Source organism: Tamandua tetradactyla, chromosome 14 (genome assembly GCF_023851605.1).
Source record: "Tamandua tetradactyla isolate mTamTet1 chromosome 14, mTamTet1.pri, whole genome shotgun sequence".
NCBI classification, from domain to species: domain Eukaryota; kingdom Metazoa; phylum Chordata; class Mammalia; order Pilosa; family Myrmecophagidae; genus Tamandua; species Tamandua tetradactyla.
In genome coordinates this window covers 64,768,616-64,782,690 of record NC_135340.1, presented here as the reverse complement: position 1 = coordinate 64,782,690, position 14,075 = coordinate 64,768,616, and the positions used below count along the sequence as shown (strand labels likewise).

Genomic DNA, 14,075 nt, shown 5'->3' with positions numbered 1-14,075 from the left:
CATTCTGTACTCCTTAATCATTGATTGCCCAATCTCTGCCCACTTTCTATCTTCTGGTAATCTATGCTCTTAAATTCAGTTTTCAGGATTTGCTCATTATAGTTACTTCATATTAGTGAGACCATAAATTGTTTGTTGTTTTGTTTTGGCTTATTTTCCTCAACATTATGTCCTCAAGTTTTCATTCATCTCATTGCATGCCTCACAACTTCAATCCTTTCTGCAGTCACTCAATATTCCATGTACACACCTCAGTGCACCCTTGCATTCATCTGTTGGACCCCTGGGCCACCTCTATCCATTGGCAAAAGGGAATATACTGCCATAAAAAGTGGTATGCAAATGTTTATTTTTGTCCCTGCTGTCTGTTCTTCCAAGTATTTACCTAGTAACGGACTGCAGGATCATATGGCAACCCTATACTTAATTTCCTGCCAACTGCCACACTGCCCTCCATAGACGCTGCACAATTCTACTTCCCTACCAACAGAGAATAGGCATATCTCTTTCACCACATCTTCTCCAGCACTTGTAGTTTTCTGTTTATTTTTTTAAATAATTTTATTTGCCACTATACAATCCATCCTAAGTATATAATCAGTGACTCCTGGTATAATCACATTGTTGTACATTCGCTACCATAATCTATAGAAGAACATTTCCATTTCTTCCAAAAAGAAAGAAGAAGAGAAAAAAAATTCCACACCCCTCCCTTTTATCCCCCTTTATTGACATTTAATTTTAACATACTGCCTTTGTTACAATTAATGAAAGAATATTACAGTGTTACAGTTAATTAGTGGCCCTAGTTTGCATTAATTGTATGTTTTCCATAAGCCATCCCATTTCATCGCCTTACAATAGTGGCAAACATTTGTTCTCGTTCATGTAAAATCTTATCATTATCTACTGTAGGTTTTGCTAAGTTATACAGTCCTAGTTTTTATAGCCTATCTTTCCTTCTGGTATAATACAAGCCCCTAGCCTTCCTCTTTCAACCATATTCACATTCAGCTTTGTTCGTTATACTTACAATTTAATGCTAACATCACACAGTATTGTACTATCCATTTCTTAACCTTTAAAATCAATCTTGTTAAGCATTCTGACTTTTTAAGCATCAGTTGTTCAGTCTCTTACCCTCTTACTATCTCCTGATAACCTTTGTTCTCAAATTTAACTCTCAGAATTGGCTCTTCATAGTTAGTTTATGTTAGTGAGACCATACAGAATTTGTCCTTTTGTTTCTGGCTTATTTTACTCAATATAATGTTCTTAAGGGTCATCCACATTGTTGCAAACATCATGACTTAATTTCATCTTACAACTGCATAATATTCCATCATATGTATATAATATGGTTTGTTTATCCACTCCTCGGTTGATAGACAGTTGGACTGTTTCTGTCTGTTGGTAATCATGTATAATGCTGCTCTAAACATCAGATGTACATGTCTGTTCATGTCCCTGCTTTCACTTCTTAGCATATTTCTAGTAATGGGTTTGCTAGATCATATGACAATTCTATATTTAGCTTCCTGAGGAACTGCCTTCTAGAGGAGTTTCCAGGGTGACTGCACCATTCTTCTTTCTCACCAACAGTGAGTAAGTGTATCTGTTTTCCACATCCTCTCTAGCACTTACAGGTTTTTGTTTTTTTGATAATGGCCGTTCCAGTAGGTATTAGGTGGCATTTCTCTAATAGCTAGTGACGGTGGGCACTTTTTCATATGCTTTTTTTTTTCTTAATGTGGCTGCAGAAACAAGCTGGAGCCAGGTGCATAGGGCCACACTCAGGATTCGTGCTCATTCTTGGCATTGGGAGTCCTTCCAGGGTTTTTTATTTATTTATTAATTTATTTTTTAAGTTTTTTATTTTTATTGACAAACCGAAACAACATACAAACATGAACATTCTTAACATACAAATATTTCGTATATGGTGTACAATCGGTGCTCATATTATCATCACATGGTGGCATATTCATCACCACTTCATATGCTTTCGAACCATTTGTATTTCTTCTTCAGAATGGTGTCTATCCATGTCTTTTGCCCATTATTTAATTGGGCGGTTTGTTCTTTTTGTTGGAACAAAAAGATTTATTTATATAGTCTGCATATTAAATACTAATTTAATATCTGTTTTCCAAATCTTATATCCCATTGAATAGGCTACCTTTTTATTTCCTTGATTTCATTGCTTGCACTTTGGGTATAATGTCTCCACCTCCTATGACAAGATCTTAAGATATTTCTGTACAGTTTCTACTAAGAGTTTTATGGTTGTAGCTCTAATGTTTAGGTCTTTAATCCATTTTCAGTTCATTTTTGCTTAAGGTGTGAGATAAGGGTCCTCTTTCATTCTTTTGGATATGGATCTCCTTTTCTCCAAGCACCATTTATTGAAGAGGCTGTTCTGTTTCAGTGAATGGCCTTGTCAAAAATCAGTTGTTTGTAGATGAGAGCATCTATTTCTGAACTCTCAATTTTATTCCATTGGTCAGTATATCTATCTTTATGCCAGTAGCATACTGTTTTGGTCACTGTATTTTGTAATATCTTTTCATGTCAGGTAGTATGAGACCTCCACTTCATTTTTCTTTTTCAAGATGTTTTTAGAAATCCAGGGCACCCTGTATGTCCAAATAAATTTGATTATTGATTTTTCTGTTTCTGCAAAGAAAGTTGTTGAGATTTGATTGGTATTGTATTGAATCTATAAATCATTTTGGGTAGAATTTACATCTTAACTATATTTAGCCTTCCAATCCATGAACATGGTATGTCTTTCCATTATATAGGTCTTCCTTGATTTCTTTTAGCAATGTTTTATAATGTGTAGGTCTTTTGTGGTCTTGGTTAAACTTATTCCTAAATATTTTATTGTTTTGGTTGCTGTTAAAAATGGAATTTTTTATTGATTTCCTCCTCAGATTGCTCATTACTAGTATAGAAACACTACTGATTTTTGCTTGTTGATCTAGTATCCTGCCACTTTGTTGTACTCATTTATTAGCTCTAGTAGCTTTACTATAGATTTTTCAGGACTTTCTACATACAGGATCATGTCATCTGCAAACAGTGAAAATTTTACTTCTTCCTTTCCAGTTTGAATGCTTTTTATTTATTTTTCTTGCTGAATTGCTCTAGCTAGAACTTCCAGCATAATGTTGAATAACAGTGGTGACAGTGGGGATCCTTGTCTTCTTCTAGATCTTAGAGGAAAGCTTTCAGTTTTTCCCTGTAGCATATGATATTGGCTGTGGGCTTTTCATATATTCTGTTTATCATGTTGAGGAAATTTACTTCTATTCCTATTTGATGTGTTTTCATCATGAAAGGATGCTGAATTTTGTCAAATGCCTTTTCTGCATCAATTGATGATCGTGTGGTTTTCTCCTTTTATTTGTTGATGTGGTATAATATATTAATTGATTCTCTTGTATTGAGTCACCCTTGCATACCTGGAATAAAATGCACTTGTTTGTAGTGTATAATTTAATGTGCTTCTGGATTCAAGTTTAAAGTATTTTTGTTGGAGATTGTTGCATCTTTTTTATCTAGAGAGATCGGTATGTAATTTTTCTTTTTTTGTGTGTGGTATCTTTGTCTGACTTTGTTATTAAGGTGATGTTGTCTTCGTGGAATGAGTTAGCTTTTCCTCCTCTTCAATTTTTTCTGAAGAATTTGAACAGGAGTGGTACTAATTCTTCCTAGAATGCTTGGTAGAATTCAATGTGAAGCCATCTCATCCTGGACTTTTTTCTTTGGGGAGCTTCTTGATGACTGATTCAGTCTCTTTACTTGTGATTGGTTTTTTGAGGTCTTCTGTTTCTTCTTGAGTCAGTGTAGATTGTTCATGTGTTTCTAGGAAGTTATCCATTTCATCTAAGTTGTCTAGTTTGTTAGCATACAATGACTCATAGTATCCCCTCATTATTCCTTTTATTTCTGCAGGGTCATTAGTAATATCTCCCCTCCCATTTCTGATATTATTTATTTGCATCTTCTCTCTTTTTTTCTTTGTCAACCTAGCTAAGGGTCCATTGATTTTACTGATTTTGTCAAAGAGCCTACTTCTGGTTTTGTTGATTCTTTCTATTTTAATGTTCTCAATTTCATTTATTTCTGCTCTAAGCTTTGTTATTTTGTTTTTTTAAAGTGCAATTTTATTGAGAATTATTCACATACCATATTGTATTATTTTACAGGCAGCCAGAATGTAATATACCAGAACTGGAATGGCTTTTAAAAAGGGGAATTTATTAAGTTACAAGTTTACAGTTCTAAGCTTATAAAAATATTCAAACTAAGGCATCCAGGGAAAGATACTTTAATTCAGGGAAGGTCGATGTGTTAGGAACACTTCTGTCAGCTGGATAGCCACATGGCTGGCATCTACTGGTTCCTTGCTCTTCGACTCCATGCTTTCAGCCTGTGTTCCTGTGGGGGTTCCTCAGTTTGCTTCTCTGGGGCTGGCTTTCATTTCTTGGCTTCCCTTGGCTCTCTCCAGGTTCTGGCTTGCTTAACATTTCATAGTAATGTCTGTTGGGCTCCACGCATCTCCAGATATCCGTGTCTTTGTTCTCCCAGTGTTGGCATCTGTGTCAGTTCTGCTGTGAAGTTTCTGTCAGTGCTGTCATTTCTGAGGTTTCTCCAAAGTGTTTCCCCTTTCAAATACTCTAGTAAACTAATCAAGACCCACCTGGAATGGGTGGAGTCACATCTCTATCTGTTAAAAAGTTCACGCACAATTGGGTTTGTCACATCTCCATGGAGATGCTGTCAGATTCAGTTCTCAGAGTTTGTACATTATAGTTAGTCCATATTAGTGAGCCAGCTTAACTTCTATAGTGTACATGCTCTATGTTCTTATATTTCTCTATTCTCCCCTCTTTATGTAGCTTTTGTCACAGATTACGTTTATATATTCAGGATCCAAAACCACTGATTATCATTACATTTTGTGCATTTGCCTTTTAGAATCTGTAGGAAGTAAAAGGAGTAACAAATCAAAAATAACAGTAGTACTGGTATTTATATTTACCCATGTCATTACCTTCACTGGAGATCTTTATATCTTTGTGTGGCTTCAGGAATTATCTAGTGTCCTGTTCCTGCAGAACTTTAGCAAGAGCTGGTCTAGTGGGGACCAAGTCCATTAGCTTTTGTTTATCTGGAAATATCTTCATCCCTCACTCATTTTTGAAAGGTCTTAGCAACAGATAAAGAATTCTGGGTTGACAATTTTTTGCTTTCAGCACTTCCCACTGCCTTCTTGCCTTCATGGTTTCAGATGAGAAATCAGTACTTATTCCTACTGAGGCTTCCTTTCATGTGACACATTGCTTCTTTCTCTCTTGCAGCTTTCAGTCTTTATCTTGGCATTGAACAGTTCTATTATAATGTGATGTAGTGTGAATCTCTTCGGTTTATCCTGTTTGGAGTTCATTGAGCCTTTTGGATGTGTATATTCATGTCTTTTGTTAAATTTGGTTAGTTTTCAGTGATTATTTCTTTAAATGTTCTCTCTGTTCCTTTCTCTTTTAATTGTCTTTCTGGGATTTCCACAATGCGTACATTAGTACACCTGACAGTTTCTCATAGGTTCCTCAGGCTCTATTTACTTTTCTTTATTCTTTCTTCTTTCTGCTCTACAGATGAGATGATTTTAATTATCTTATTTCATGTTTGCTGATTTTTACTTCTGCTAGCTCCAGTCTACTATTGAACCTCACTAGGGAATTTTAAATTTCTATCACTGAGGTTTTCAACTCTGTTGAGTTCCTTTGTATAATTTCCATCTCTCTGTTGATATTTTCTTTGTGTATATGTATCATTTTCCAGATATCCTTTAGATCTTTGTCCATGTTTTCCTTTAGCTCCTTGAGCATATTTAGGACCATTTAAAAAAATCTTTTTCTGGAATGTCCCAAGTGTGTTTCTTCTCATTGATAGTTTCTAATGCTTTAATCTTCTCATATGCCTGGGACATTGCTTTCTGTTCTTTATAATATTTTGTAATTTTTTGTTGAAACATTGACAAGTTGATATTTTAATGTGTTATCATGGAAATTTAGACTCTGAGGCATCTTTAGTTTGTATCCAGCTAGTGTTAGGATAGAGCTTTCCTTGAATGCCAGGAAACAAAAGAGCTAACCACAGAAGATAAAGAAAACTTTTCCAGTCTTTGCAGGTTGACCTGTGTGAATGCTCTCCTTCAGTGCTTATTCATCTCTGAGTTTAGAGAATAGCTTCAGCCAAAGGGTAAGAGTCTCTCTGGCCCTTTGTGCCTAAGTGTCTTTTCTGGGCATATACATTTGGCCATAGGTATTCCTCCATTTTACAGATAGGAATGACCCCTCTTCCCTATGAAACTGTTTCTTCATGGTCCTGGGCACTGTACTGTATGTCCTACAGCTAGCAGTCCCTTGCCCCAGGCAGTTCCACTTTGCTGCTTTTCCATATGGAGAGCTTGGTTAGCTGCCTTCCAAATGCAGGGCGAATTCTGGGATAGGGTATCCCTCAGATCACCACCAGATACATCGAGCCAGACATTCATGCTCCCAGTATAAACAAGAGGGTTTATTCTGCTTCCTCCAGAGCCAGGACCAGGGATTCATACTGGGAATGTAGGCTGGTTCCCTCCCATGCTAGTAAGGAGTAGATGAGAGGCCAGTCAGGGTGCCATGAGATCCTACTGCTTTTAAGTAGTCTTTTTCTTGATTTGGTGATTAACTTGTTACTGCAGTCCTTTAAATGTTTTCTGAAGCTTTCAGAAAGATGTTTCTGCCAGTTTTTGTTGGTTGTTCAAGTCTTCTATGGGGAGACAGAGCCCTGATACTTCCACTCCTCCCTCCTGATCCAAAATATCTATAACTGTCCAGCTTTTTGTGTTCTTTAAAAAGCTTTCAGTTGTGCCCATTTCTTCTATCATGGAATTTTGCTGCTTTAACTTATAAGGGAACATCAGATATAAATTCAGTCCTATAATTTAATACTGTATTCTCAATAGACCATAAACAAAGATACCCATTTCATATTATTTGATTCCTCTTAAATTAGAGAATGTTACTTTAAATGTGTGTTTGTACTACATGTGTTGATTATAATTCTGAAAACATTATGGTGATTTGTCCCTTAGATTGCAATGCAGAATCAAATCAACACAAACCCAGAGAGTCCTGACACTGTGACGATACATGCTGCAACACCACAGTTTATCATTGGACCTGGAGGGGTGGTGAACCTAACAGGTCTGGTATCTTCAGAAAATTCATCCAAGGCAACAGGTATTGAGATGCATATAGGATAGCTATTGGGATTTTATACTTTAGTAGGTATTCATCCTTTTAACAAAGGACTGTTGGAGAATGAGGGTAAGATTATCTCAGTCATCTTTGGTCTTCTCTGTTACAAAGGGCAGAAAACAAATTTTTATGAGACAATAACCTAAAGAAAGATAATATTGTAAAGTGGTCTGCAATATTATCTTTCAAAAAGTAATGCCATCCAAGCTTTTTTTTTTTTCCTCATGGGCGGGCACCGGGAATCGAACCCGGGTCTCCAGCATGGCAGGCAAGAATTCTGCCACTGAGCCACTGTTGCACCACCCTAAGCTTTTTTTTTATATATAAAACTAATATTATCCAAGCTTCATGTAAGGTTTGAATAAAATAAAATAGAATATCAGAAATATGCATTTGATTGAACTTCTAAAAGTTCTCCTGTTTCTCTTTTTTCATAGATGAAACGGGTGTATCTGCTGTTCAGTTTGGAAACTCATCTACATCAGTATTAGCTACCTTAGCTGCCTTAGCGGAAGCATCTGCTCCATTGTCCAATTCTTCTGAAACTCCAGGTTAGAAAAATAAGTCAAATGTGTACAATAAAATTTGAAGATTCAAATACTTAAATAGGCCACACAAGTTAAATAAAAGGTGAAAGTGGGCAGAGCTAAGATTTTGCCCCTTTCCCCTCCTTTCCTCTTTTCCCTCCTTTCTCCCTCCCTTTCCCCTTCCCTTCCATTCTTTTTGTCACTTAGAATTTTCATTATATACTTAGTGAAAGAGCTCTTTTCCTTTTATTTAGACATATAATTATATCATATTCTTGTGCATACATAAAAGGGAAAATATAAGTGAAATAAATTGCTTCAGTTATTCCTAAAATTTTGTCGCTGTGTGAGTCTTACTCTTCAGAATGCTGTTTTTTTTTTTCATGGGCAGGTACCAGGAATCGAACCCAGTCTCTGGCATGGTAGGGGAGAATTCTGCCACTGTACCACCGTGGCCCGCCCCAGAATACTTTTTTTAATAATAATTTTTTTTATATTAGAGAAGTAGGTTTACAAAAAAATGCATGCAAAAAGTGTAGAGTTCCTATATATCCCTCTATTATTTTTTTTATTAGATTTTAGTGATATTATTTAAAAATAATATATTTTTTTTGAGAAATCTTCACACACATACAGTCCATCCATAGTGTACAATCTCATCACATAGTTGTGTATTCGTCACCATGACCATTTTGTAGAACATTTGCATCAATTTAGAAAAATAAAAATAAAAAGAATTAAGTCATACATCCCATACCCCTTACTCTGCATTACAAAGACCACTAGTATTTCAATCTTCCCAATTTCTTTTACCCCTTATGCCCCCCATTATTTATTTATTTATTTTTTCTTATTTTTTTTACTCATGTGTCCATACCCTGGATAAAAGAAGCATCAGACACAAGGTTTTCACAGTCACACAGTAACATTGCAAAGGTTATATAATTATAGAATTCTTCAGAAATCAAGGCTACCAGAATATAGTTCAACAGTTTCAGGTACTTCCCTCCAGCTGCTCTAATGCACCAATAGCTAAGAAGGGATATCTATATAATACATGAGAAAACTTCCAGGATAACCTCTTGACTCTGAAATCTCAGCCACTGAAACTTTATCTCATTTCTCTCTTCCTTGTTTTGGTCAAGAAGGCTTTCTCATTCCTATGATGCCAAGTCCTTGCTCATCCTGGCAGTTCTGTCCCACATTGCCAGGGAGATACACAACCTTGGGAGTTATGTCCCATGTAGTGGGGAGGGCAGTGAGTTCACCTGCTGAATTGGCTTAGAGAGAGAGAGATCACATCTGAGCAGCAAAAGAGGTTCTCTGGGAGTAACTCTTAGACCTAATTTTAAGTAGGCTTAGCCTGGCCTTTGTAGGAATAAGTTTCATAGGGTCGAACCTCAAGACTGAGGGTCAGCCTACTGAATTGGTTGTCCTCACTTCTTATGAGAATATCAGGAATTCCCCAAATGGGGATGTTGAATATTTCCTCCTTTCTTCCCAGTCACCCATGGGGACTTTGCAAATACTTTTTTATTCTCTGTCCCAATTACTCTGTATCCCCCCTTTATTAACAGTGCATTAGTGTGGTACCTTTGTTAAAAAGTTAATGAATGGCATTATTATAACTACTATTAACTATAGTCCATAGTTTACATTAGGATTCACTCAATATGTTGTATAATCCCATGTTTGTTCATTTTTTTATTTTTACCCTAGTAATATATATAAATCCTAAAATTTCTACTTTCAACCATATATAATTCAGTAGTTTTAATTATGCTCACAATGTTATGCTAGCATCATGACCATCCATCATCAAAACTTTTCCATCACCCCAAACAAATTCTGTTCCATTTATCTTCATCCCAGCTTCTGGAAACCTATATTCTACTTTCTCACTCTATATCAATAATTTCATATTAGTGAAATCATATGATATTTGTCCTTTTGTGTCCGACTTATTTTGCTCAGCATCATATCTTCAAGGTCATCTATGTTGTTACATGTGTCATAACTTCGCCCATTTTTATGGTTTAATAATATTCCATTGTCTGTGTACACCACATTTTGTTTATTCAGTCATCTGTTGATTGGCAAATGGTTGCTTCTATCTTATGGCATTTTGAATAATCCACTATGAACATCATCATGTAAATATCTCTTCAAGTCCCTGCTTTCAATTCTTTGGGGAATAGACCGCTGGATCATGTACAAATTCTCTACTTAATTTTCTGAGGAACTGCCAAACTGTTTTCTACAGTGGTTGCATTGTTTTGCATTTCTACCAACAATGAATAGGTATACCTGTTTCTCCACATCCTCTCCAACACTTCTTACTTTGTTTTTTCAATAGTAGCCATTCTAGTGGGTATGAAATGGTATCTCATTGTGGTTTTGATTTGCATTTCCCTGATGACCAATGATGCTGAGCTTCTTTTCCTCTGTTATTGTCCATTTCTATATCTTCTTTAGAGGAATGTCTATTCAAGTCTTTTGCCCATTTTTAATAGGTTTACTTTTTGTCATTGAGTGTACTATTTCATTATAGATTCTAGATATTAAATCCTAACCAGATTTATGGTTTCAAAATATTTTCTCCCATTCTGTAGGTTGTCTCCCATGTCTTTGATGATGAAGTCCTTTGATGCGCAAAAGTCTTGAATTTTGACAATGTACTATATATTTCTTCTATTATTGCTCATACTTTTGGTGTGAAGTCTAAAAAACCATTGCTTTATATGAGGTCCTAAATATTCTTACCTATGTTTTCTTCTAGGAGTTTTATAATTTTTGTTCTAATATTTAGATCCTTAATCCATTTTGAGTTAGTTTTTGTAAGATAATCTCTTTTTTTTGCATATTCATCATCATGATCATTTTTTAGAACATTTGCATCAATTCAGAAAAAGAAATAAAAAGACAACAGAAAAAGAAAGAAAACGAAAACAGAAAAAAAAAAGATTATACCTACCATACCCTTTACCCCACCTTTCATTGATCACTAGCATTTCAAACTGAATTTATTTTAACATTTGTTCCCCCTATTATTTATTTTTATTCCATATGTTCTACTTGTCTGTTGACAAGGTAGATAAAAGGAGCATCACACACAAGGTTTTCACAATCACATAGTCACATTGTGAAAGCTGTATCATTATTCAATCATCCTCAAGAAATGTGGCTACTGGAACACAGCTCTACGTTTTCAAGCAGTTCCCTCCAGCCTCTCCATTACATCTTGAATAACAAGGTGATATCTACTTAAAATGTAAGAATAACCTCCAGGATAACCTCTCGACTCTGTTTGGAATCTCTCAGCCATTGACACTTTGTCTCATTTCACTCTTCACCCTTTTCGTCGAGAAAGTTTTCTCAATCCCTTGATGCTGAGTCTCAGCTCATTCTAGGGTTTTTCCTCAATCCCTTGATGCTGAGTCTCAGCTCATTCTAGGATTTCTGTCCCACGTTGCCAGGAAGGTCCACACCCCTGGGAGTCATGTCCCACGTAGACAGGGGGAGGGTGGTGAGTTTGCCTGTTGTACTGGCTGGAGAGAGAGGCCACATCTGAGCAACAAAAGAGGCTCTCTTGGGGGTGACTCTTAGGCCTAAATTTTAAGTAGGCTTGACCTATCCTTTTTGGGGTTACGTTTCATGTGAACAAACCCCAAGACTGGGGGCTCAGCCTATAGCTTTGGTTGTCTAAACTGCTTATGAGAATATCAAGAATTCAACTTGGGGAAGTTGAATTTTCCCCCTTTCTCACCATTCCCCGAAGGGGACTTTGCAAATACTTTTCCACTCACTGATCAAATCGCTCTGGGATTGATTGGCGCATCACTCTGGACAAACCAACAAAATCTCATGTCCTACCCAAGGTTCCATGTACTTACAGTGTTCAACCAAGCTATCTACATAAGTTATATTAGGAAATGCACTAGTCAAAATATAAATCGTGTACCAAATAAACGTTTTTGCTTTAGTCTCACACATAAGGTGAAATTTTAAAATATTTATTACCATCTATTTTCAGCACCCTGTAGTAATGACATTCCTTTGTTCTTCCTTATGCAAAAACATTTTAAAAATTTGTACATTTAGTCACTATCATTATACATTCTAGGCATTCCTAGATTATACCATCTCTGTCTTTATCATCTGTCTTTCTTTCTGATTTTATTTATGACCCTGGCCCTCCTCCCGCTATATCATTCTCACATTCAGCATCAGTGTTTTAACATAATTGTATTACAGTTAGGTAGTATTGTGCTACCTATTTCTGAGTTTTTATATTCAGTCCTATTGCACAATTTGTATCCCTTCAGCTCCAATTACCCAGTGTCTTACCCTATTTCTGTTACCAATGGAATAGTCCAAGTTTATTCACTAATGTCAGTTCATATCAGTGAGACCATACAGTACTTGTCCTTTTGTTTTTGGCTATACTCACTCAGCATAATGTCCTCAAGGTCCATCCATGTTGTTACATACTTCATAACTTTATTCTGTCTTACAGCTGCATAATACTCCATCATATGTATATACCACAGTTTGTTTAGCCACCCATCTGTTGATGCTCATTTTGGCTGTTTCCATCTCTTTGCAATTGTAAATAATGCTGCTGTAAACAATGGTATGCAAATGTCCGTTTGTGTCCTTGCCCTCATGTCCTTGAGTAGTACCTAGTAATGGTATTGCCAAGTCATGTGGCAATTCTATATTCAGCTTTTTGGGGAACCGCCAAATTGCCTTCCACAGCGGTTGCACCATTTGAGATTCCTACCAGCAATGGATAAGTGTGCCTCTTTGTCCATATCCTCTCCAACACTTGTCATTTTCTGTTTTATTGATAATGGCCATTCTGGTGGGTGTGAGATGATATCTCATTGTGGATTTGATTTGCATTTCTCTAATGGCCAGGGAAGTTGAGCATCTCTTCATGTGCCTTTTGGCCATTTGTATTTCCTCTTCTGAGAAGTGTCTATTCAAGTCTTTTGCCCATTTTGTAATTGGATTAGCTGTCTTTTTTGTTGTTGAGTTGAACAATCTCTTTATAAATTCTGGATACTAGACCTTTATATGATATGTCTTTTCCAAATATGGTCTCCCATTGTGTAGGCTGTCTTTTTACTTTCTTGATGAAGTTCTTTGATGCACAAAAGTGTTTAATTTCGAGAAGTTCCCATTTATTTATTTATTTCTTCAATGCTCTTGCTTTGGGTATAAGGTGTAGAAAACCAAATATAAGATTTATAAGATATTTTCCTACATTTTCTTCTAACAGTTTTATGGTCTTAGATCTAATGTTTAGGTCTCTGATCCATTTTGAGTTAACTTTTGTATAGGGTGTGAGATATGGGTCCTCTTTCATTCTTTTGTATATGGATATCCAGTTCTCTAGGTGAGTTGGCTTGACTGCCTTTTCGAAGATCAATTGTCCATAGATGAGAGGGTCTATATCCGAACACTCTATTCAATTCCGTTGGTCAATATATCTGTCTTTTTGTCAGTACCATGCTGTTTTGACCACTTCATAATATGCCTTAAAGTCAGGAGGCGTGAGACCTCCGACTTCATTTTTTTTTCTCAGAATACTTTTAGCTATTTGGGGCACCCTTCCCTTCCAAATAAATTTGGTTATTGGTTTTTCTATTTCTGAAATGTAAGTTTTTGAGATTTTAATTGGTATTGCATTGAATCTGTAAATCAATTTAGGTAGAATTGACATCTTAACTATATTTAGTCTTCTAATCCATGAACACAGTATGCCCTTCCAACTATTTAGGTCTTCTATGATTTCTTTTAACAATTTCTTGTAGTTTTCTTTGTATAGGTCTTTTGTCTCTTTAGTTAAATTTATTCCTAAATATTTTATTCTTTTGGTTGCAATTGTAAATGGAATTCGTTTCTTGATTTCCCCCTCAGATGGTTTATTACTAGTGTATAGAAACACTACAGATTTTTGAGTGTTGATCTTGCAACCTGCCACTTTGCTGTATTCATTTATTAGCTTTGGTAGTTTTACTGTGGATTTTTTGGGGTTTTCAACATATAGTTTCATATCATCTGCAAACAGTTAGTTTTACTTCTTCCTTTCCAATTTTGATGCCTGGCATTTCTTTTTCTTGTCTAATTGCTCTGGCTTGAACTTCTAACACAATGTTGAATAAAAGTGGTGATAGTGGACATCCTTGTCTTGTTCCTGATCTTAGGGGGGATGTTTTCACTTTTTCCC

At 36.0% G+C, this 14,075-nt stretch overlaps 1 protein-coding gene across 6 annotated transcripts in view; it reads left to right on the top strand.

Moving 5' to 3' along the window:
* Positions 1–14,075, top strand: part of GABPB1 (GA binding protein transcription factor subunit beta 1) — a 102,036-nt gene that overhangs the window by 64,322 nt on the left and 23,639 nt on the right. For 4 of the 6 annotated variants that reach the window (XM_077127858.1, XM_077127857.1, XM_077127859.1 and 1 more), the window contains exons 5-6: positions 7,148–7,295; positions 7,751–7,864. In XM_077127858.1, the coding sequence (XP_076983973.1) occupies positions 7,148–7,295; positions 7,751–7,864 (262 nt within the window). The remainder of the gene's footprint in view (positions 1–7,147; positions 7,296–7,750; positions 7,865–14,075) is intronic. The other 2 variants (XM_077127861.1, XM_077127860.1) reach the window with 1 other exon arrangement.